Raw genomic sequence first — 26,118 nt, 5'->3', positions numbered from 1 at the left:
ATCTTTCAGATTTTAAAAAATATTTTTTTCTAATTCAAAAGCAGATTTACAAATATGAACATACTAGCACAGAAATTCATGCATCCAAGGTTTGGCTTCTAAAATGTAAAACTGAACATTCCTATTCATGAAGACCATTTTACATAATCTGATAATGAAAACTATGTTAATATTTCACTAGTGAAAATGAAAAACAAACATCAGTGAAAACTAAGGTTTAATATTATGGGCTGAAAGAAATACCTAAAGAAAACCAGAATTGGTTTTCCCTATCATGAAWATTGTAGGTCTTAACGTTATTTCCTTATAGAATTGCACCAATAAAATAAAAATCTTAAAATACATACATATATGTACACATACATACACACAGACATGAACACACTCACATTTTAATTGTAAGTGCTTTAAATACCATTAGTAAAATATGATATACCAACCATCGCTGACGCTAGGCCCCCAGGAAAGCACAAGAAAATAAAAGAGATATTAGTAAAAACATGTTTCAATTTCTATTATGCATCACTGATTCATACCAACATCACCTATAAAAATAACTTACACATACCTGGCACCTACATTTACGAATGGCGATGCACCAAGTGATGGAAGGATGTCATAGTTAATGAATTGTACATAGTTTTTGCTTTGGTCAAAATCAGAAGTGKTTTTTTCACATCTAATCAGCCTTAATCTTAACCTCAACTGGATGATACCTGAGCAAGTTTTCTACCTACTCAAAGACCCACTAATGAATTTTCAGTAAAAACGTAAGGTTATGTCATATAAGTATACTAGCACACTAGCATAGAAAACACATAAGAAAGTTGGCAAATCAAAACATGTATGTACAGGGAATACTTAATCAAGGGAATGAAAATCCAGAGAAGAGGAATTAAAACTATACTTAAGAAAAGAAACAGAATTCAAATTTTAACTTAACTAAGGTAAGGTCTGCATCTATTTAGATACCATACTGAATAGAATTTCAGAATTAACATTTTATCACAAAAAATATTTATTGAAAAATATTCTCATTAGTTTGAGCATCCCAGTACCCTAGTCAACCAAGGCTATTTTTACAGGCAGAAAATTGCCATGGCTCCTTCTCCTACTTTACCTACATCAGCACTGCAGAAAACYAGACTCCTGCCCCCGAGGCAAACAGCATGGTGTAAGGGTGGTGATGGCTGCTGGAATCAAAGGGTGGCCAGGATCAGCATGTCTAGAGCTTCAGCTCTCTATTCCAAATCACAGCCCTGAGCAGGGGCAGCAGCCTCTGTTTTGACTGTGCTGTTGAGAAACCTTTAACTGGTTCAGGTGTCTGTATTGACACCGTGGACTTACATTTTTAAGGATCCCTAGGCGGACAAATTCCAATTCCGATTCAAAGTCAAGAATACTTCTTACCCTATGTGTGCAGTCTCAAAAGTATTTTTAACCTACTATAAATATATATTTCATGCAWATTTATGTGGCAATGAAAAACCATGTAATTGATAACTCCGTAGTTACCTGCATCTCATCTAGTTTGGACTGAATGTCTGGAGGGAAATCTCCTGCTCCACAGCTAAAAGGGTCAAAAGGTTCTGCTCCAAAAAGGTCTCTCTCTGGAATAACAAAACAGTGAGTCACTGAGAGAAAAGATGCAGTTTGTGACAACAGCTTTATGAAAAGAGACAGCTACTTAAAGCTGAGTAGTAACACACCTAAGTAWGCAGTAGGCTAACAATTAAAAAAAMCAAAAAACTCAAACATGAATTTGAAAATCAGGTCTAGATTAGCATAATGTTAATACTAAAATATATTTCCAAGGACACCATCAGCTTCTGTTTAAGCCTWTATTTAGTTTTCATTAATGCTCTTACCTTTCACAGGAATTCTGGGGAACTGATAAGAAGTAGTTTATCAAGAACACAASAGTAGACCACCATTAAAGGTCATTTTAGAAATCCACTAAGCATGGATCCATTAATAGAAGGAAATCATCCATTTCACCCGTTTTCAGAAGGACAATYAGATTGTTATTCAAGGCATATTTTGAGGATAGTGACTTGGCCTAGCAAGCTCAGTAGACAATCAAATTTGAAACTGATAGTTATTTCCTAGCTGGGTTTCTACAAAATATTATTTTGGAAACTTTCCCTATAACAATTCTTTACCATTTAAGTGCACAGGCTGAAAAAGTCAACAGACACCTAAGAGATTGCATTGCTAAAATCTCAGATGGACGAAGTTCCACGACATGTTTCCAATAGCATCAATGGTGTTTCTGGTTTAAACAGAAGCTGATGAAGGTGTCAAAACTAAATGAATACTGAAATTTAGTTTTAAAAGCTATCAATGTTGYAAGGCATTTCCAAAGGTTTATCTACTAGTGTCACCACCTAGTACAGAGGGTGCCTTCTTCAACAGATACAGAAAATTTGTGAGTGATTTCAGTAACTCGATTTCATGCTAGGTAATTTGCATTGAGCTTTGTTAAAAGTAACAAAATTATCTATAGATAGGCAAGCAGGTTTTTCTCCAATATGTAGCAACCAGGAAGCCTTTGAAGGTGATCTTTTCAAACAACATATAKGACTTCCTCTTCCTCACTCAGACCAATTTGATGCCTTCCTGGATGCAAATAAATTCCCAACTTGAAAAATGCGACCAAAAAAATTCCGAAATCATGACTTGTTAATATTTCATAACCACAGCCCAAACTACAGAAAGAAATAAACAAGGAATAAATTACTGCTCTTGTGACCTATCTGACACTCAAGACAGAGTGATAGAGAAGAAACAAAACAAAAAAATAAAGAGTAGCAGTCTTCCCTCCATAATAAACTTGAAGCTAGCAGGAATCAAATAAGACTCTACARCCATTTGACTTTTCTGCTTCATTTTGCACCTAATCTTTACACTAGCTACCATGCATGTACAGAGTGATGTTGATATGCGCTTCCCCCAAGTGTCTTAGAACAGCTGTATTGTGAAATAAAATTTACATTAAGTAGAAGCACCCAAAAATACTTGGGATAAGCCAGGGAAATATGCACATTTAACACAGCAAGTTAAGAAACATGAAGATGATTCTAATTTTTTTTTTTTTTTAATTTATTTTTTAAGTGATGAAAACCCCTCCTTCAAGTGCTAARTGCAATGGCAAAGAAGGCCGATAGAGGAACATGAACGAGAAACTCAGAAAACCAGGATACTCCAAATTCTGGCTCCCCTTGGTTGCCATCTACTTGACACATATTGGAGAAAGAAATGCCAGCTTGTCCGTACACTGTCAGCAACAATGCCAAACTAGAGAATATATTATTGTACACTGTTTAAACAGGGTAGCACTACACAGCTTGAATGAAATATTCACGGGATCTGAACTGTCTCACTCAAGACTCTAGGTCCCTGTCTGATTGCACAATATTCATCTCACTTTAAACTATTTTTAGAATATACCAAAGGGTGTTAATAGTTGATGAATCAGTTTTCCACATATGTTTAGAGTAACATAAGGCAGACTGAAAGAGCAGTGATGACAAGGATGGCATTGATTGCCTATACTKTGAAATAAATCATTTTAATCTAATGCAAATGAATAAAGTGCAGAACTGTAACTCTTCTTAATCAGCCTATATTACTGAATAAATACACAATTTTCTATGATAATCTATAACACAAACTTCACTGATTAAACAAATATAAAACCAAAGGTAGAATTTTTATGACTAGTGTTGAGTCCGTAAGAATTTAAACACTGATTTCAATGGAAACAGAGGCAGAACAACAGCTAGTATAATTGAAAGAAAATAAAGTTGTCCCGTAATTCAACAGCCTATAACAATGCTTGTGTGTTACCATCTCCATTCACACGTTTCGACAGASCCTTAAAAGTTTAGGGAAGGTGAAAACCTTTTCCCATCTACCCTGAAGCATTGGAAAAGCTTGCTGTTCTTAGACATCTTCTAGAGGGCTTTTAGAAATAATCCACAAGCTGCAGCGCTGCATCAACTGTGACTGAAAAACAAAGCTGTAAATTATAGGAAAAATAATGTTAAAATTACTACGCCAACAGGCTTCTTCAAGGATTTCTTCAGTTCTCTCTTCAGCATCATCTTCACCATACTTACTCCACCCACTGCTTTTTGCAGAAACATAGATGCTAGAACTCTTGCAGAAACATAGATGCTAGAACTGTGACTTGATATGGAAAGAGCTAATATAGAGTCAGACTATTTCCTGAATTCACTACAAAAAACTGCAAAAAGAAAAGCCAAGTTATAATTCCCAAACTTCCTTAAACCGTTAATATTTCAGCAATATAAATTTGTTTACAATGTCACTTGGCAGCTACAAGTCTTTGGAGAAGACATTATCAAATGTGATTTACAAAAAACTTATTTGTCTTGTCATGCAAAATGTATGCAATTCTTTTCAGACCAATACTAAAAATATAGTGTCAGCAAAAATTAGGTCAGTTGTTATAAAACTTACTGATCTCTGTAGATCTACTGGGTACTGGAGGAGGCTGTGTGCCATTGCGAGTAGGTGTTGATGACTGAGGGGATATGGGAGAAAAGGGAACCATATCAAAGATGTCAGTGGAGGGTGATTTAGGTGTCACACTGCCTGCCTACAATAAGGACAATAAGTATTAGGGCAGTAGTTCACATAAAAGGAAAAAACCACAAGACTGAATTCCTCAGCATGCAACATTTTCAAAAAAGTTGAAAAAAATAACAAAAAGCAGCATGCAAAACCAGCTCCTAACAACAAGCACATGGCATTTGCAGTCCAGAGCCTATGAAACATGCTAAAACTCTCCAACCATATTATAAGTTTTTCCATTTTTGGTACATCTGATACAGTCAGAAGTATATCAGTTAAGCTTGAAAAGCCTGGGAGACAAACAGTTSTATATTCCACCAAGAAGTGTGAATAGAGATACTTTTCACAAGACCCATTTAAGTTAAGGCAATAACAATATTTTTATATCCCTGAATACATAGAATCAATTGCTGAACTTAGAACATACATTCCTAGTATTTCCTTTTTACTAATTCTTCTTTATGTGATTACTTGACAACCTAAAAATGCTGCTGTGATCAAAGTTTCAAATGCATTTTTACTTAGTAGCAACCTAGAAATGCAATATACCAAATGCAAAAATCAAAATAAAGTTTTCTGAGCTTGAATATGGAGCAGAACAGATTTTGTTAGTAAAGCCTGAGATTCTTTGGCAGGCTTCAAAAAATACTAGATAAACAATCCCTGCTCTCACCCCCCTCCAACTCAACAATTCCTATGGTTCTACAGCCATATTTATTTTTAATGACTCATTCCTGCCATCCATCTATTACTTCAGGACATAAACAAGCCACAGTTAAGTGAAAACAAACTAAATGCTAAAAACACATGAAAGAATAGATTAAAATTTAGACTGACAAGCTCAAGGTAAAATAAGTGTGCAAAACTAGTTTGCATGTTAACGTTATTTGGAAAAATGAAATACTACATGCTGGGTAACAGACAGGTCACACTGTCAGGCATAGAGGCAATTTGCTACTTTTAAAATAGATCCAGTTTAACCATAGTCCTTGCACAAGTTGTTAGTGCAGGTTAAACTGCTCAGGTTCTTTTCTTCCAGAATACTTCCATGCCACAGCCTGGCAAACCGCAAACTTTTATCACTGCTGGTCCACGAGAGCTTCATTAAGAGGTTCATCTAAAGTTTACTTTGGAATATTGCTTCCTTTAGTGTCCTCTGCTTCAGCTACTGAAGCAATCCTTCCACAGTAAAGAACTCTGAACTAAGTTCCTTAGTTCAGGTAGCCTTAAACTAACTCTCTCTGGATTTCACAGTGACTGCAGAGAAAGAAAGGTTAGGGATCGTGGTCTTCCACTGAACACAGTGCCTAGAGAAAACTAGGCAAGGAAGCCTTATGTTCCTTTGTGTTTTTAATTTTGAATTTGAAATGTGGATTAGTACAGATCTAGAACTGTTCATTGTTTTTGTGATATTTCTACCTGGGTACACTGAAATACCAAGCAGAAACAACCCAGATTTTGTTTGTTGTTTACTTTGATCTTTTCAAAAAGCAATTTTCTCAGCCATTTACTTCCCTCCAAGGTCAGGGCTGAAATATATACATATATGTATATATTTAAGACTACAAACTAAGACTAATTTTACTTCATTCAAGAGGAGTTGGCATAACAGTTGCAAGATTTCAGTGAACACTATTTAGACACAACAGGTTTTTAGTACGATGCTCCTAGGACTTGCACTGACCTCAGAGTYAACACAACTCAAGTTGGAAGAGAGTGCTGAAGGTCAACTGCCACCACTCAAAGCAGGCCAGTGTAYGTGCTGTGATTCAAAGTAAACCCCCTAGTGAACTCCAAATCCTTCAGACAAGCAAAAGAGTGGAAAGGTTTTGTCTGCATTTGGAATATGGGACTAGGTTCAATGAGAGTGGGTACATGCTGTGTATTGCCTACACTTCCCATCGACAGTGACAGATAATCCTAGAACGACTTGGGGAGAGTAAACGCTAATAGAGCTTCCTGCATTTCCTAGAGTGTTTATGGCTACATAGACACTAGATATATAAACAGTATTTATGTTTAGTCTTAAATGAGTCTTTTTGGCAAAACAAACTTTTCACTGACATTTTCCATTTATGTGTCATTCTGTTGAGATTGCTGAACATATTGATGCTATGGCTACAACGAGCTTCAGTAGAAGCATAATTTACTTATTCTAAAAATGATATATTTCTAAATCTATATGACTATAATACACTTTTAATTAGTGAATACATGCAGAAAGTCATGATATTTGCCAAATACAGTCAAATGTTACTTGAATAGAAGAATAGTTGGGAGTAATAGCATATTGCTATGAAAAGTAGGCCATTCATTTTTAAGACCATTTCATATTTAAGAATAATTTTCAACCTTCATTTTGCATAGGTAAAAGGTATATTAAAAAGATATTTAATGGCTGACTTTCTATGATTCAAAAGAAAAAAGACACTCAAATCAGACCTTTACATTGTTTGCTTTGAGAAACTATTCTTACTATAATGATTTTAACAAAGGATTGATAGAAAACATGGAAGGATTCACTGATTACTTTTAAAATAAGAATTTTAAATAAGAATAAGTTGGGAAAATAAGAATTTTAGTTTTGGATTGGAGTCGGGGAGAAGCTATGCAGAAATAAATCCTCACAAATTCTGTACTYGTATGAAAAGATAATCTAAGATACATCTCATCTGTCTTCTAATCACTGTCCAAAATGCACAATTTAAATACAAGTTAATAAAGAACAGAGAACATCTGAAAGCCTAAAAAAAGTAAAAAAGCTTTTGCATAGCAGGATTACGCGAGGTCTTGGATAGCTGCATTCACTGGCTGGCTTTTGAAGACCACTTTTTGAGGGTGGTGGTATTAACAATCCAGATGGTAGTCGGGAGTCAGGAGAACTCCTAGGAGTAAGGGTAATGGAAGACATATCTAAACAAGGAGGTGAATCCTCTTTGTTACACCAGAAAAAAGCAGAGGAGGGTCTTTGAAACATATGTTCATCATTATCACACTTTACGTGCAGCAGCTGAAAAGGAATTACAGAAAGAGAAAACATTCTGAGGAACAGAACATRGTAATGACAGGGAAAGAAGAAGAAATACATTTCATGCTTCAAAACAGCTTGTTTGGCCTTTAGTGCTATAGTGACAAGATAGAGAACTCTAAAACATTTTCAAAATAAAATCTAAACCTGTATCACAATAAAAAGTAGCCCAGCATTAAGTGGAATGAAGATTTGCTCCTAGATTGCATCAAAGCAAAAGGGAGGCATACATCTTCCCAAAGACGTAGGCGGCAGATGCATCAACAAATGTCCGTATCTACCAATATATTGGCAATATCTCATATTTGCACATGGAAATTACAGTCAAGTATGCAATCAGTAAAAATGGAGATAAAATTTGAATCATTTTGAATTAAATTTCAAGTGTTACTATGCTATAACTACAGAAGACTTCCCCTAACAATGAGACAAAATATGTAGCACTTGACATATCCACTGTGGAAATACATTAAGTTTCACTAGCATGAAACCATTGAAAGTTGCACTGCTCCTTGGAATCTCACCACCTCATTCTGTGATTGCTGCTCTGCCAATATTTCCTCTGCATTTCTCCCATGTCCTTCTAGGAGCCCACTGATGGGACAAGTTCAGTAGAAAAGCACATGTAGCAATGGAAAACAAGAAATGGAAGGCTAAAGTGATGGGTGATACAGGGCTTTAAAAAGCTGAAAATGACAAATTCAGAACATGCAAAAGGAAAAACAGCCTCTTTCTCTACAAAATGTGACCTTTCATTTTGCTTTATGCTTTTTCAAGGTATATTTAAGAAGCTCTTTGAAAAAAGCCTGTCTATTCTTCATTTAAATTCCTACATGGTCTTCAAAGAGTTGATCTGTAAACAAGACTTATCAGTTAGGCAAAGAGTTACTAGGGAGTCCAGCAATTTCCTGGTTTGTAAGGTTGCCAGTAAAAGTGTGCTGTATAGGGAGAGATCAAAATCAGCATCCTAAAGCCCCTCCCTTTCACTGAATAGAAACATATGGTAAGAGGATTTTAGAAAGTCTTACATGTTTCTTTGATTATCATGAAAGTTCCCTTTGTTACAGAAAAACATATCTARTGCTTTCTACACGATTGCAGCTTCTGAAACTTAGTAGTTTTGGGGAGTAAACAGAGTAAATATAGTAAAAACATATTCAAACGCCATGTTATATGGTAGCACTATAGCTTCCGAGCTTCCCACTCTGTAATGCTCAGGCATGTAACATTGATCAGATTGATATTATGACTTTCCAATTGGGGTCCCATTTCAACAACCCAGGAGAACAATGTGATAATGACTCTTCATCTGGCTGTACATACTGATGTTAAGGTATAAGTTGAAAGGACTGGATCTTACTGCAATTAAGTGTTATCACATGCTGGGAAAGAATAGATTTGGGACTGCTCATGTTATTAGGTGAATAATTCATAAACTACTGTAAAAGCATTAGCAACTATATTTAAAAAAGTCTTCAACTCATTTGCAGTTTTTCAACTCATTTGCAGTTAACATGAAACCTAACATCAGCATTTTTTTTTGCACAAGTGACCTGTGTATCACTAAGAAATCTAATCAACCAGTATATTTCATGTTCAAGGCCTGCTAAAAATGGATTTTTTGCTGACACTGACACAATAAAGACAGAGTTATGTGAGTACATGCATCTACTTGACAAGATAATCTGTTTCTTCAGGATCTGTGTGAAGATCTCAAAGCAACTTGCAAGCAAACCCTCCCACTCTCCAACCAAAGCAGAAGAAAAGCGTCAGAGATTTCAGCTGTTCTTAACAGTTCAGAGAGGAGCACAGTTCCTTTTGGGCTCGTCTTTCCCAACCACTTCCCCCTACCTTTTAYTATTGCCTGCTGCTAGGTTTCTGCTTCTTTAAAATTCCATCATCCCCCATGTTAAATTCTTTTTCTGAATATTCCTTTTGCCTTTTTTTTTTAGTCTCCTATCAGAAGGGGGACTCATGCAGTAGTCACAACTGTTTCCCTGCTTAAATACCTTGCTCAAAGAGAAAGCTTTCAAGGAATGCTTAAGGAACTTCAACCATCTCTAAAATAGATAAATAAAAGTCTCTCCCCTCTCACTAGAGGTTTATCAGTGGCCATAAATGATTTACAATTCACTCTACTAGAAAAACTGATGGTGCTGAGTGTATGCAACTGGTAACCCACATGAAGGCTGTATGTACAGCTAGAATCTCTATACAAGACCGATCTCCTGGTCTACARTACTCTAAATAAGACCAAGAGTGAAAATATGCTCAAAGTCACAGAAAACATGAAAAAAGAGGTCAAGTAGACTAGTGCTCCCAAAGATGCACTGAACTTTGCAGCTCCCTTTATAGACAGGGCAGAATGCTAACTTTTATTGTGATACAGACTTCAACAGATTCATTACAAGAAAATGAAATGAAAATCAGATTGCCCCCATGTAATGAAGACCAAATGCAAGACGGACCAGTGATTAATGTATTGCCAAACCACTAAAACAGAGGAAAAGTAAACAGCAAAGATACAAAAGTAACAGAAACTTTAACTGCACATCCAAAGGAGTGACAGACAAAGCAAAAAATATCCCATGCCAACAGTTCCTATGCCAAATGTAAGTGTAGCTATAGAGGCAAAAAAAAATTAAGGAAACCATGTTTTGCTACAGCCTGCCCTTCAGAAATTTAGAAGACATCATAAAAAGGTAACAGTTTCTGTTGCATAAGACTTCTTCACTGGCAAATATATATAATTTAGTGGCCAATTTATACCAAATTTAGCAAGACTAGCAATACTAAAGCATAATGCCCAAAAACATCACTAAGGAATTGATTATTTACTGAACATGTTGTATAAACATAATCCTAAATAATTGTAATAACCTGTCAGAAAAGAATAGGCAAGGAGGATATATAATTTGGTATTCTAACTTTGCCAATATATTTTATGCTACAGCATTTGATTATAAAATCTAGTTGTCTTTCCTGTGGTTCCAACTATGTTCTCATTGGTTTTAATGATTTCTTTTATAGATTCAGAAAGAAATTTTATTTCTTCCATACAGAGTTTATGTACTTACAAAAAGAGCAATTAAATTAGGTTGATGTTAGCATGGTCATTTGACTAGATTTAGAATAACCGCAGAAACATTTTGGTGGTGAGAGCAAAAACACCCCTGAGAAGCAGAAGCCTCCCTGCTTTTAATAGTTTGCAGCCGTTTACACTTCAGGAAAAAAAAGTGCATTAACAAGCATATTTCTAAGTACTGTAAAGTCCAAGTGCAGGAGCCTTKGAAGTTAGATGTGGACAAAGTATAACTGATTCTTAGTTTCTACTCAGTTCTTATTCAGGTTAAATTGAAGAGCCAATGACTTATTTATTCAGAGCTAGTATTATGGGGTCAATGAAKTTCATATACAGCTAAAAGTCCTGAGCAAGGGCAATACTACAAAAACCTCTAAAATCATTCCAATGGTATTGAATGGGAATTTTAAGTGTTGYGGTATTACATTTTTGATGCATACAGTTTATACCCATTTCAGGTTGCCAGTATTTTAAAACAAGTCCTCAATATAATGACATGATCTGCAAAAAAAATTAGCAGTGTGATAAGGATAATCAGGATATCGGTTCTGTACTACATATAGGAATGTCTGGGAAACACATGTGAAAACTAATACTGCTTTTGAACTGTAGAGAACAAAGGTGCTCACGTAAAATTCCCTTTCTTACTGTTTACATATGTGAGCATATTGTCTCCTTTTTAATAACAGAGTGATTGCTTTTACTAWCATTGCCTAAGAAAAACAAAAGCAATTGAAACACCTGGTGGTGGACGTTCCAGGTCAAAAGATGCTGTGTCAGTGGTAACTGTCAACTATTCAAATTATTTTGAATTCTTTAAAATAAAACATTAGTTTACAATTGACAAAGCTTGCATTTTTTTCTCTTATTTGARCTCTCAATGGATTTTGCACGTGTCACCATCTAGTTTTCTTAGGGAACATTCTGATGAGGGGTAGCTACAAATTAAAATTTRATTGAAAACTCAGTATTGAAAACCATGTTTCGCAATAAAATGTTCCACATCATTACCAAAGAGTTCAATACTGTCTATCGCCTTTTAGAGAGATAAATCTCCAACAGTAGTTTCCAATATTGCAGTCTAGCCTTTAATAAGGAATTTGTTCTTGAGAATTATTTTCTTGAATTATGTGCTTTAGAATCATAAAGCGGTATATTTGGGCCAAACATCTTTAAAAATTAGGGCAGTAAATGAGGATCAAAGTCTGAATTCACAGAAATATTACATTTGATCTTGAATATGAATTTYAGCAAATGAGTATAACACGCATCTTGGTACTTATGAAGACTATTTTAAATGACAATGGAAAGTCAGAAAAGTTTACTTGATATGACAGTCTAGTTGCATCTGTGTAGAACTGAAGGATACTCTTGGCTTTTTGGAAAAGCAGTGAGCAAAATATTTTACTATATATACACGCACACTATACTTTTACCTCCACAGTTTACATATCCTCCAAAACTGTTGCTTTTTGATATGGAAGTCTACACTGCAATAMAAGYTTTGATTGCCYATCTTGACAGCTTACAAACCAAAAGCAAAAAAAACCCTAGAGAAATCATTTGCATATTCTCAGATGGAAATAGGGGAGACTATGAAATCCAAACCAGATATATAATATAGCACCRTTAACTGGAAAATCATCTGGGAATCAGAAGATTTGAGCTTTGTCTCATTTTCAGGAAAAGAAAAAATGTTTTTTCAATATGGGATGTTTAGATATGTATCATCAAATCATATATGCTGCACATATGAACACCATCAYACAGGCCCGGGCATTTAGGAAGCCCAACAAGCTACCTTAAATACAGGCAGGCTTCCTCTTCCCTTCACTGAAAACCATTTCACAATGATGCTTTTCCACCTTATTCTTACTTTCTCAAGCCTTACTCTTACTTTCTCTCTTACTCTTTCTCTCTTACTCTTACTTTCTCAACCTAATTGGTTGACTTACATATGTTTACTCACGCTAACATAATTAAAACTGATTTAAATGCAATTTAAAACAGATCTACAATAATTTTTTCCATAAGTTAATAGAACATGGCAACTTAAGATTATGTTCCTATGTGTCAATTGAGAAAGACATTCCTGAAAATATTTATTTTCATCATTGGCTGCACAATTCAAAAAATCATATATAGGTAGAAAAGGATCTTGGGGGATCATCTAGTTTAGTCTCCTGCTCAGAGCAGATCCTATTAGAAGTGGTTATTGAGGACCACAGAGAAYGAGGTTTAGAATAACTCCAAGGACAGAGATTCCTCAGTTGGTACAGACCTTCCTCAATATTTACTCATCATTTATCTAGATATATCATATGTCCCAATAAGTTTAGATACTAAGCAGGCTAACAGATAGTTCTTACTCTAAGTCTAAGCATAAGGAAACTCAAAAATTGAGAGAGGAGAGAGTTGATTTTTATAACTCTAACATTTATAAGGCTTAAAAAGTAATATATTAATTATATGTGAACACAAATTCCTCATAATACATAAAATGAATTATTTTAAGTGAGGAGAGATTGCAATTATACTATTTCATTCCTGAGAGTATTTTTCACTAAGTTAGATGCGGGATTGTATAACATAACAGCGTAATAGGTAGATACATATTACAGAAAATAAAAGCTTAAAAGGTTAAATGGCAGGAGTAAGTAACAACATGCTTGTGACAAGAAGTTCTTAAAAATTCAATATTCCAATGTCCTAAAGCTGTTCTTGACTCAGATCCTTTAAATGCAAAACACAATTCTTGATCCTGTGCTTATATGTGTAGTTCTCTCTAAAAAGGGAGTATTTACTGTTGCTAGGTACCAACAAGTACCAAAAGGATTAGGAAACCACAGTTTCTTGAAGGACTGCAATTTGCGTTTTTGTTGGCTTGCCACAATCTTACTGTTACTTCAGTACTGCAGTTCATCTGACACATGATCACTGTATGTTAATTATAATCATTAGAAAGAACTGGGATACTAACAATTATCATAACACTCTAAATTTACGATCATTGGTAATGTCAAATATAAAAGTTATATTCGTGTACTTACTGGAGATGTATGTACTTGTGTTATTCTTAACTGATTTTCCAAATCTTGAACTTTATTTTTCAATTCTGCATTTTCAGTTTCTAGCTCTTGAATCTACAAAGTAAGTAGTTATTTCAACAGCTATTCGGATATTCATTCATTTTCATAGTAGCTACTAACTGTTCCTTAAGAATAAGTTTTATATGAACTGTGTTGATTAACTATTTAGGTGTTCCTATTAAATTACACAAAGTAATGAAAACAAGCTTTTCATACAGCCTTGCTTTTCTCTCTAGTAATTACGCAAGATGAACAAAGGCACATATAATTTTTTCATAGTATTATTTTTTTCAATTGTCAATATCTGTTGAAATCGCTAGCAATTTGAGAAGAGCATTGAAAATTAAACTGCTGCAAAGAGCACACAAATACAACAGTACATTTATTTCTTTAAAAATCATGTAGAACTTACTCTTTTCTGTAAACCTGCAATTTGTTTTCTTGTCTCAACATCTTTTCCTCCAGATTCCAGAAATTTCCTGTAAGCCAAGTCAAATGCTTGACCAATTGTTAAAGTGATCTCTTCTGCCTTTACATGAAGGAAAAAAAGGAGATTGAAAATAGCATATTAAGCATACTGTATGTAATTACTTTCTTTCCAAAAGATCACAGAATATTTCACAAGATGTATCACATTGAAAGAGGTTACATCATCCATCATTAAAGTCAATACTACAAATGGGCATGGTAATCACACTTGAACAAAATAACCTGACATACGATATACTAAATGCAGCTGAAGAATCCTCTACACAAAGAGTGGAAAACAGGCAAAATAGCATTAGCTAATTCTTAGTATCAATTACGACTCGCATTTCTACGCACACAGAGAGCATGCTGCTGCAAACCTCCCGACAACTTCTGATGTGCTACAGCCTTTTCTGTAATTGTACCCATTGCTTCAATTTTAAGGGATGCTCAGTTGTGCCTGTTTTGTTTTAAATTGGGGTTTCAGTGCTTGTTTTTAGCATTCTTACAGCATACCATTTATGAAAATGTAGAAAAATTTATCTACCCAAGTATTTAAAACTACAATAATTCAACYGTTCTCAACAATATTTACTGAAGCTGGCATTGGGTCAGCATGGGTGAGCAATAAAAATCATGAGAAACATTCAATCTATTAAATATATTAAGTAATCTAAGAATCTATTAATTAGTATGCAGTGATATATAGTACATGTGCACACTTGTAAGTATGCACTTTTTTCAGTGTTCCTTATTTCCCAGAGTGAACTCCTAACCCTGTTTCAGCCAGATATGACTTTTGTCATTTCCTGTATTCAAGTATTATTTTCTTCTACTACAGCACTTGTCTGAATTTCAGTTGCCCTGTTCTACCAGATACGAGTGCATTTCAGTGGTGGGTGAAATTAACTCTCCTGCAGTACACAGAGACATTAAAAAACCTGATGCATGTGGCAGGGAAGGAAGGAGGAAGAAAGGAGCAGCATTATAATTAAGAAAAAAATATGAAATAAAAAAACAACAACAAAATCCCATGAAACTGAGTGTCTGAGACAGAGACAGGAGCAGAAGAGCCTCCCAGAGTACCAAGTCCCAGGGTTGCAGCAATCTCTACGAACAGCTGTGCAAACATCTCAAGCTTGGTGGGATACTGTCTGTTCTCTAAGAGTAATTCAGAGGGTTGCCTTACGGTATGGGCAGTAGGAACTGCGGTCCAGGAAAGGCTAATTAATACATCTAATTTGCAGTGCACCACATTAGCGTGAAAGATCATGTCACACCAATGCCCATCAGTAGGAGGACTATTTGATTTTATTATCCATCCTTTATTTGAAAGCAGATCCGAGTCTATACTAGAGACTCAAATTCTTCTAGAGTATCTTGCATACTTACACACTTTTCACTGTCAAATACATAGCACAAATGCTTATTTGATTCTGAATCTTTGCAAATGAATGTAAATATTCTCTTGTCAGTTTTATCATCAGCACAAAATGATATCCTATGGAGTTGACAATTGTGCTGGACTTCCTGCAAATAAACAGAAAAATTACTAATTGCTAAAGAATTACTACATATACTTGAGATAAAAATGAATATATCTCTTTTCCACATACAAAAGAATGGACAAATTGCAGTAACATTTCTTAGTATCTTTCACTATACACTAGAGAACCCAAACATACTTACAAATATAATAGAAACTAAAAACACTATTCCCATTTTTAATGAATATAAACAGGAAGTTTTTAGTTGGAAGGGTTTATTTGGACATTTCTGTTTTAGAAAAAGACTTTTACTGTTGTTCTGGGTCCCTGTGCTATTTATTTAGGATTCATTGTGTAAAATACTTGGATCTTCAAGCTACATTCCATCTTCACATTCAGTCTCCTAGGGTTTGCAGTCCTACCAAAATCAGGCCTTACCTTTCTTCCTTAAATATAGGAAGCAGAAATAAAGCAACTTTGCTATATAAACATAGAAGAACAAAGAAATAAATCAGATAACACAAGTAATTTCTTTAAAAACAAATATAAGCATTTTATGGTTTTTGTTTGCATACTTGAGATACCATAGACATTTTCTTTTCCATTAAACGACATGCTCCAGATATTTTTAAATGTTGCAACCATCTTGTTCTTCAGCTGAGCAAGCTGAAATGAATAATCTGAACTACTTCTTGTTTTTACTCAGCAAGTCTCTTCTTGGTATTTAATTTGGCTTATTACACAGGAAAAAAGTATTTAAAGAAAAATATGCAGTTTGAATTTGAGCTATTATCTATTAAAAATGTTCCTGTGCATCATCGGGATGGCAGACGTTTCCAGGATCTAGGATTGCTACAGTCTGCTATGATCTCAATGGCATATCTACTCCACACACAATCATTTTTCAAAATATTTCTCTGTGGCCAATCTCTTCCCCCTTTCTTTCCCCGCCACTCAGTTCCATTTCTCAATATTTASAGCCCAAAGTCCCCCCCTCCTGCACTTAATTAGCTCTTTAATACAGTTTCAGCTAATAACACATTTTTTCTTGCTCTAAGTCTAGAGATCAACATCCATCATTCACAGACAGAACCATTTCCCTATATCCTTGCTTTTGCTGGGTTCAGTATGAAATGAAATCCTGATACTTGAGTATTTTCCTGCTCTTACCACAACAACAGTCATGGAAACAAAATACATAAGAKAAAAAAACCTGTGAGAGCAACAAAGAATTTAAGACATTTCCTAAAGGATCTTTAAAGTTTTCATCACTGCCCATAGCTTACGTTATGGTCACTTGATACTAAAACAGAGCAACTGGATTCTTGGCCGATTCCAGAATAGCCACTTATAGGAAAAGTACTCACTATGTTCTCAGAATGCATACATTTTAAAAATCCACTTTTACTGTATATGAAATCAAAACTTAATTCAAATTTAATTTTACATGCAACTTGAAAAAAGGCAGATAAAAAGATTGTTTGCACTTGATCACAGTCTACATAGTAATGTAATAGTAATAACAGCATTGCTGAGAGGTTAGATTGTTCTTATTGCCCAGAAATTTCTGCCCTTCTTTTTCCACAGCAAGAGTGAGGAAGTTTAACTTTAGCTTTTTATCCCAGGAGGATGGCTTGCTTTACATTTAACACCTTCTAAAATACTGAACAGAAAACCAACCAAGGGATGCTATGTATGGCATGTGTCTATAAATGAATTTTACATATAAATGAGTAACACAGCAGGAAAACACGAGCTTTCTAAGGCAGAGTGGATACAGTAATCAAATTCAAAAACCGTAATGCTAAAAAAAAGTAATGAAAGGGGGAGGCAATTCCAAACCCGCAGCACAAGTAATGAGTCACTGCAAATGAGTTTTCTCCTTGTTCACTGAAAACGTCTTCATGGGGGCACCAACACCATGGTGACCATATGGAAAGGTGCCATACATAACAGCATGCAGTTACCACAGCATTTTCCTTTTCCTTATTTAACAGTGGTGTGAAGGATTAAAAAATAAAGATAAAAAAACTATTAGCTTTAGTCTAATCCATTTAATAGTTGCATTTAATCTTCTTAATAAGATATGACCCACATGTTGTAACATGAAATGGCATTTACAAGTTTCCGTCAGCAAAACAGTTTTTACTGCAAAGTTTGTTAAAAATAGCAAATGACAAAAACTTAGTTAAAAGAGTTTTAATTGTGGTTTAAGAACACAAACACAAATTTCTTACCTTTGTTTTGGGGTCTAGAATTTTTACACCATAAATTGAGATTTGTAATTCAACTTTAGGAGTTTTCTGGCCTTCAGATTTCTTGATATGTCTTGCAAACTATTCAATGAAATGAAAAGCAAAGCAGAAATCACATTACTATCAGTTTTCTTTATTTTTCAGTAATTATTTCCTCTTAAGTGTTCCAAACATAAGTTGCTTCCTTCTTCCTTCAAATTGCTTTAATAAACCATACCAACAACTCCAAAACATACTGAAGAGGCAAACACAGTTTCTTACTGCGTACTACAAAATATTCCTGTCCTTAAAAAATATTTTWAAATTATTTGGCTAGATCTTGATACATTTATCTAATATTTTTGCCCTTAATCATAATTCTTGCATCATATTTCTAGGAGACAGCAGATCAACACCTATCATCTTCGTTTAATTACTTGGTTGTTTTGTTGACAGTTCACTAAATAAYGGATAGACATTTTATGACTGGATCATCTCACCTGTCCCACTTAAACCTCCCATCCTTTTCTACCCTGTTTTCTAGCTGCTACATTTGACACATCTTGCTCTTAACTCCTTAGGACGCCCCTTTGGAAGAGAAATGTGTACAAGGTATTTCTATACAGTAGAATATCTGAAGAGGAGAACTGTGGAGGAGAAATAATGATGGAATGCTTGGTATTCCAGCTGTAACCAACACATCAGGGACTTGAACAACAGCTACAACACTGAAGATATTTTTAAATAACTAGGTCTGCAAGAAGTTTAGAACAGCTGGAGCAAGCTTGCTCCAAGTAGTCAAGTCTTATAACACTAAGGAAGTTACAGCAAAAAAAAAATCTGTGCCAATACTAAAAAAACACACGCACAGGCACGAACCTACTAAAAAGGATCTCATCACACTTCCACCCTCTAACACCACAAGCAAAATCCAAGAAGYAGCAAATTCAAGTAACATGAAATTAATGACAATCAATACATATTTTTATGAAAAACGCAGCCTATCACAGTACATGTGGCATTTAACTGTGTATTGCGTGCCATTATATTTAGGAAATGAAGCAATATAAAGAAAGTATTAGTTAAGTTAGTTGCATTACTCTCCAGATGCAGTTATAAACAGGAAGCTGTCATTGGGAAGATATGTTTCTAATTTATTCCAGCAGAGTTTATTTCTCAAGCATGACATAGAACAATGGCCATGAGAAAAAAGTTCCTAATAAAATCTGTGGGCTAAAACAATAAAATTTCAGAAAAAGAAAAGTAACTAATGATTTGTAGTAAAATCTGAAACCATTACAGAGAACAGCTTACAGACAATACAGGCTGCTAAAGCAGCAAACAAAGATCATGCCAGCAAACCAGAATACAACAGACTGCTTGTATGCAAACAAACCATCTCTGTTGCAATATCAGCCTCTCTAAATCACGCATCTGGGAACAAAGCTTCCTTCCAGGGAGACTACTCTACGAAGCTGGAATTATGGGTGTCATGGCAGGCTTTTAACCATGACACTCTGATAGGAAAACTAAYGCAATATCCTTGGATATTTTAAAAAGAAAGATGACTACAGGGAATACAGTTGCTGGTGAGACCACACTGAAACTTCATGTTCTGAGATGTTGAAATGCAGAAGGATGCTGACAAATTGGAGAAATTTGCAAGAGCTGGTAAAGGACTGGCAAGCCACTTCATAAGAAGTTCCATTAGCTCGGCAAGTGCAACTAATGAAACTCTAGTTCATGATGGGGAAAAAGATTCTTGAAAGCCTCTCTCAAGTACAGACAAACAGAAAGAGAGAAATAAGCATTAAAATCAAATGTTTAGTGAGATGCAGTGACTGAAAGGTAAATGCCAATAAATTCGAACAAACTCAARATTTGCGCAGTTTTTCTCTTGGGTTTGGTTTGTAAATGAATTCCAGTTTGAAAAGATTTGCTCAGTGAAACCTGTGTTCTGGGTAAGAACTGAAACAAAACAGTAATCTCATATCTGGCCTTCTATAGAAGATCAAAAYCTCCCTAACTTGTCTAGGTTTGTACAGCAGACCCTAACCCTTACTCTGCCTGTTACTGCTACACATTCCTTCCACCTGAAAATAACTGAGGGATCTCTGGAGAATTTAGACTAAAAAAAAATTCAAAAAAGTTATTTTATTTTAGCATGCATGTCAAACAAAATAATATTTGTAGTCCACCCACAACATTATTTAAGAGGGTAAAAATCTGTAGCCTCCCATTGGCATCAAAATGGACAATGAGGAGGAATACTGAGAACTTGGAGAGACATTTGATCCTTGGATCTAAGATATGCAGGAATAATAGACGTGGATATAAAATTGTAATGAATCACACTATGGCATGGGAAGAGACACAGTGGGCCAAATTCTTAAACTGTTAGTTTATAACATACACACTGTTCTCAGGCAAGACACCCAGATTTGGCCCAGTAACACTAGCAGCTCACTGGTATGAATTAACTTTTATTTGATTGCTCTACAAGAAATTGTATTTTGCCCAAATATTCTARGGGAACCAATACATGCAAATAAATCTATTTTCTATGATTTCATTTAGTTTAAAAACAAACCAAAAAAAAAGAAAGAAAATACCATATGGTCTGTAGTTTGTTACAGTAGCTGAGACAACATGCTTTCACGTTCTCATTGGAAATATTGCAGTACTTATGCACCAAGCATTAGTAAGCCACAACCAAATGATGAATCAGTTAAGATTTCATAAGGGGGAAAAAAAGATACAAGTTCTAAAATCAACCAAGAGATTTATTCAAAGAAATAGAAAAAAGAGTATTTAAAAGTTACACCAAAAGATAAAATGATGCAAATTAAAATTATGTGGTTTAATAATTATTTTTCATTGTATGATTTAAAAAATTAAGCTAACTTGAAACTGAAAGGAACAGGTTTCCATGATGTGGGTACTAAACTTTTCTGATTTTGATTGCTAACCTTTAGCAAGAGAATAAAGACTAACCTTTAGGCCAGGGAATACAGGTTCAATTATTTTCTTTTACTTGGGACTTCCAGTTAGAAAATAGTCCTATCAGTGCACAAAAAGATCTTTGAAGATGTTTGAGGCTGCCATAGTTGCAGTAGCTGAGCAAGAGTGCGCCTGCAGCCCACAGATTTATGCACACACACACTTCATAAATAATGCTTTTATATTTTTGTTAGATGACAYATTAACTGAAGCAAATATCTTTATCCTCTAACTGAAGCAACTATCTTGATCCTCATACAGTCCCCCATGAAACAGTGAAACTAGTATTTATAACACAAAAAAATAATAAAACTATTCAAGAGTAGGAAGCACATTAGGAKATAAAACAGATGTTCTGTCCCAAGTTTTAACATTTTCATCTTAATTCTCATGTTTTCTACCTGGCTGTAGGAAAACACTTTCTCTGTGTTTTGCCCTTGGAACACTGTAAGGAGATGGTTGAAGAAAAACTCTAGATATTGTTTCTTCTGCAGTGACTGCATCTTTTAGGTCATATTACAATGCCATCTCGAATGTTTGTTATATGCATCTAATGAAATGACAACCTCTGAAGAAATTAATTTCTTCAGAGTAAATTAAGTTAATTTCTTCAGAGTCAATTTCTTCAGAGTGAATTAAATTCTCCCTCAATTAAGAGGAGCACTCTCTTCATTTTATGCAATGTGATTTGACAGCTTCTATGTCTCTATGGTCTAGGACTGCCTTGATGCCATCTCCCTTACTGTATGTGTTTTGTTTTTTCATTCTACAAATTAGCTTGATCGGAATATTGGAAGGAAAGAATTACTAGAACAACATGACAGTTTACATTAGAAATAAAAATGCACACTAAAATGCTTGTGCCCCATTTTCTTGTTTATTTCTTYATCTTGCATTAAAAATCTGAAAAATTTGAGAATACTATCTGCATAAAAACCCTATGGACAGACCTCTGAAATAAATTTGACTCTTTAAACTGTGTATTTTAATTGAAGCTGAGCCAATGTGCTTAGAAAAAAATGCTACTAGTATGTGGGATAAAAAAGTAAGTATGAAAAATTAACAAAATTATCTTCTTCTAAGTTACTTGATCTTACTGTAGAACATTAGCTCCATCTACTGGTACAAATAAGTTGATGAAGTTGGGAGCAACAATTTTGCACAAAAACTAATTCTTTTGGCAAGCAAAAAGTTCTCAGTAGTGTCTGAGCTGTGAGTTTCTGATTAGAAGTAATAAAGAGCTACAGGTCAACTGTCTGTTCTGACCTGTGTTGATGAAATAATGCCTTGATAAAAGAAAACTTATAACAACAGTATGTGGAAATAAATGACTTATAACCCTTGCCAAAATAAGAACATAGTAGCACGTTAGCGCATAGACTAAAGCCAAGTATAGCCTGAGTTCTGCTGTTTGCCTTTGGCCTTCTCACTGGGATAGCTTTTCATTCCCTGCCAAGTCTCTCAGTGCCCACCAGCACAGAACCCGACAGCAGATGTTAAGGCCCTATTTTCTGAAGCTTTGGCATCGTGCACCCACTGGCACAGACTGCTTTTGTGCGCACTGGCTGATACCTGGGGGGCAAGGCAGTAATGCCCCGTGCCCTAAATACATTCGTGTAGGTTTTTAAATCTTATTTTCCCATGGCAACAATGTGTGAGGATATAACACCGATTAACACAGCTAGGGCATGAATGACACTTGTTCCAGCATCRCAGGCCTAACAGACAAGTCTGCTTGGGGTGAAGAGCAGTCCAGGACAGCCAGCATCCCAGGGCTCTCGTAGCCCGCCTAGCCTCCATGCAACATTCCTTTTCCCAGGCTCTGGTGCTAGCAGCTTGTCCTCAGTGAGGGCACCAAATTTTACAAAAACATTACCCTTCCCAGGAAGCATTTGTAGCCCATGGAAAGCCAGGTCAGGCAAAATCAAGTCACTAGTTACCAGGCCAAGGAAAGGCTGGGTTCCATCAGTGTTCTGCCCTAGGACTACAGCAATCTAATCAGAGGTGTTCAACAGCCAAGGGAAAACGGCAGCTAAAAGAATCTGTTGCTACCTAGTTTGGGCTTAACAAGGTCCTAAAATTTCTAGAGAAAAAGCACTAAGCATTAAGGCATATAATACATTTCTCTGATACAAAATGTATMAGGTACAATGAAACATTTGCACAAAAAAACACATCTGATAATACATATAAAATAGAGAAGACTCCACATGTCTGTCAAGAGATTAATGCAACGGTTCCTAGAGAACACTTTTTTTCCTTGTGTGTTATCCATGTAACAGGATAAAAATATGTTCTATTTCATTAGATTTACAAATGCTTCCTTACCTTCAGTTTTCTAACAGCATCTCTTACAACCTCTGTGCCTTTGGGCTGCTCCACTTCTGTACTGCCAAGAAACTGAAAAGGTTGAAATTTGTGAGAAATGARGAGTTACACAATGAAAGATCTAAGCAGCTTAAGTACTTGTTTTCCCACTATTTGCAAATAATATTCTCCAAAGACAAGTATTTAAATAGTTGCTTTAATTACACAACAAATCTTCACATAGCTATCTCTATTCAAAAGAGTATGAMAAATAATTTCCATCTTTTTATCACTTGCTGCATCACCTGTTCTCAACTATTCTCCTTTTTATTTCAKCTGCCCAGTCATCCCACTTTGTTGTATATAAGAAATCGATTACTATGGCATTACTTGCAACAGTTAAGCTAAAACCCCACCAATATGTTTGTCAAAGAGAGGCTTCTGATGACACACTCAAAGGGATAAAAGTTTTTGTTGGTATTATCCCTAACAGAWGAGATGTTGATTACATCCGGACATCTAAAGTAAAGAATTAATTGATCATCCTAATGAAACGTGGAGACGGCCATTTCACCATGGCCTTTGGAGTACCTGCTTTGCTCTCACATACACATAAAAATAAATTTATCTTAGGAATCCAGTRAGGCTGTGAGATGAAGGCAAACAGTCATTGTGGAAGGTTTTGTGTTATATAATAGAATGCCACCACACACAGTTGTCCTTAACAGTGAGCTAATACTACTCCTACAGTTAATATAATTCTTAGACTTTCACTCTTCCAGTAGAGAGCACTGTTGGATATTTTAAAAAATAACAGCTGTTCTTTTGTCAGCACATTTCTATCTCTTAAAAAAATAAAAAATCTTTCACAGCAACACATTTCTGCGTAGCTCTGAAATCTCTGAACATTCAAGTTCCCCTTCATGCAGAATTAAAAAGGAAATACAGAACAAAAACACTTAGTAAATCCACACAATGAAAGAAAAAAAAAAGCAAGGCCGAATTACTGGATAATAGGTGCCAAAATATGATAAATTAGCTCCTTCCACAGCAGAAGTTGCAAGAATTTTGACTCACTGATGACAGGAAGAAAAATATACCCATTCTCACAACATCAAAGAATGACTGTCTATAATAAAAATCAGAATGATGAAAAATAAAAGTGGAACCAGATTTGAATCAAGAATGAACAAATGTTATCTAACTTGTTAATCATATCTTAGAATATCAATGTTTTTTGTTCAGCCTTGCATATGAGTCTTTTCCATCAGCTGAACAGGAAGTCTACAGTGTGGACTATAAAAACACTTCCAGGCCTGTTCATCTCCCTCCAGTGAGTGTCTCTCACCAACAGCTTTCTCGGTTCTCCACAGATTTTTGGTAGAGTACACAAATGCTTGGATTTTTCTCCACCAGGGAGCCACATTTGTGCAGTCATATCTTGAAAAAACAACTGTCTTTTCCAGGCAGGACKGCTGTTCAAATGAGAGCAACAAGGATATATTTAAAACAAATCAAATAGCAAAACTGCCACTAGATTTGTTATAAAAATGGAACACTTAGCCTAAAGGTAAAACAACATTAAATGATGCAACTAGTACCTCTACAAGGAAGATAAGAACAGGCTAGAATAGAGAGAAAAAAAAAAAAGCAAAAAAGCAGAAAAAAATAAAGCTTATCTTGTCAGGACTCTCACTATAGAAAGCAGCAGTTATACCTGAAAAACATTCAGTATTTGTTCAGTGCTTTAGCAGCACATCTCGAGCTCTGTCACGCCCTGCAGTGGTGTCACACTGCATGGAAGGTGACAGTGGGGCTGGGGACAGTCAGCTGCACCACTGTAAGGCAGAGTTACCAGCTACCCTAACAGCTGCCCAGCACTTCACCATGGGGAAACAGAACCTGCAGAGGTCCACCTTGGTCTTGCTTCCTCCTCAGACAACCACAGAAGCAACACCTGACTCGGCTACAGTCTTTACTCAGACTCTGGTCTGACTCTTCACCTCTGTACAGCTCCAGTAACCTCTGTACACCTCCAGTAACCAATATGTAAACACAGCAATTCTGGCGACAATATTTGTTATGAGAGGTAAAACAGCAGAGCAGAGGCAGGGCAAGAAGGCATCTCTGGAAAAAAAAGTCATTCCTTAACAGAATTTCCCTGGATGTGACTGGGACACTTATTTTTAGACAGAATTCTTTCTTCATGGGTGCTGCCCATCACCCTTGACATGCAAGGGTCCTTTGCTCAGCGAATGAATAAAATGGAGAACAGTGCAACTACTAATGTCAAAACTACGCTTGCAAACTTTACCTTCTGGATTTCCAGTTGAACACAAGCCGTATTTCAAACTCTGGCATTTATACACAGGAAAAGGTGTGTACAACTACCTCTGTAGGCAAATAAGGTCTCTTTTGTATGTAAATCTGACACAAGAGAGAGTCACTCCATGACAGATATATGTACTTAGGTACAAATGAGAGTGAAAGATTAAGTGTGATTTAATTTTATTATTCTGTTTCTTAAATGGCAATTCCTATACTGAAAAATGAATAACCCTAACACTTTCCTAGCAAAACAATTTCAACAGGAAAAAAATGCTGAGTCTGTATACTCACATAAAAAAAGCTACAAGAATGTGCTAAAATAAGCATGCTACACTCACATGAATTAATAACACCATTTTGACACAAGTYGCCATGAAACTGCCAGCATTTTCTAATGAAAACTACATTTTTCCCTTACACCTAAAAATTACTTCCTAAACAGCTACTACATTAAATATAACGTTRATCTCACATAGATATCACTAATACTGTCTTC

General features: G+C 35.5%; 1 protein-coding gene across 6 annotated transcripts in view; it reads right to left on the bottom strand.

Moving 5' to 3' along the window:
- GULP1 (GULP, engulfment adaptor PTB domain containing 1) overlaps positions 1-26,118 on the bottom strand; it is a 95,007-nt gene that overhangs the window by 5,722 nt on the left and 63,167 nt on the right. For 2 of the 6 annotated variants that reach the window (XM_026033708.1, XM_026033709.1), the window contains exons 6-13: positions 23,316-23,387; positions 17,991-18,089; positions 15,659-15,796; positions 14,211-14,327; positions 13,760-13,852; positions 7,382-7,609; positions 4,486-4,624; positions 1,516-1,610 (exon numbers count right to left, since the gene is read on the bottom strand). In XM_026033708.1, the coding sequence (XP_025889493.1) occupies positions 1,516-1,610; positions 4,486-4,624; positions 7,382-7,609; positions 13,760-13,852; positions 14,211-14,327; positions 15,659-15,796; positions 17,991-18,089; positions 23,316-23,387 (981 nt within the window). Of the gene's footprint in view, positions 1-440; positions 452-1,515; positions 1,611-4,485; positions 4,625-5,093; positions 6,400-7,381; positions 7,610-13,759; positions 13,853-14,210; positions 14,328-15,658; positions 15,797-17,990; positions 18,090-23,315; positions 23,388-26,118 lie in introns of those variants that run through there. The other 4 variants (XM_026033710.1, XM_026033714.1, XM_026033711.1 and 1 more) reach the window with 4 other exon arrangements.

This window comes from Nothoprocta perdicaria, unplaced genomic scaffold (genome assembly GCF_003342845.1).
Source record: "Nothoprocta perdicaria isolate Ctin4 unplaced genomic scaffold, notPer1 scaffold_132, whole genome shotgun sequence".
Taxonomy (NCBI): domain Eukaryota; kingdom Metazoa; phylum Chordata; class Aves; order Tinamiformes; family Tinamidae; genus Nothoprocta; species Nothoprocta perdicaria.
This window is presented reverse-complemented; position numbering and strand designations above follow the sequence as displayed.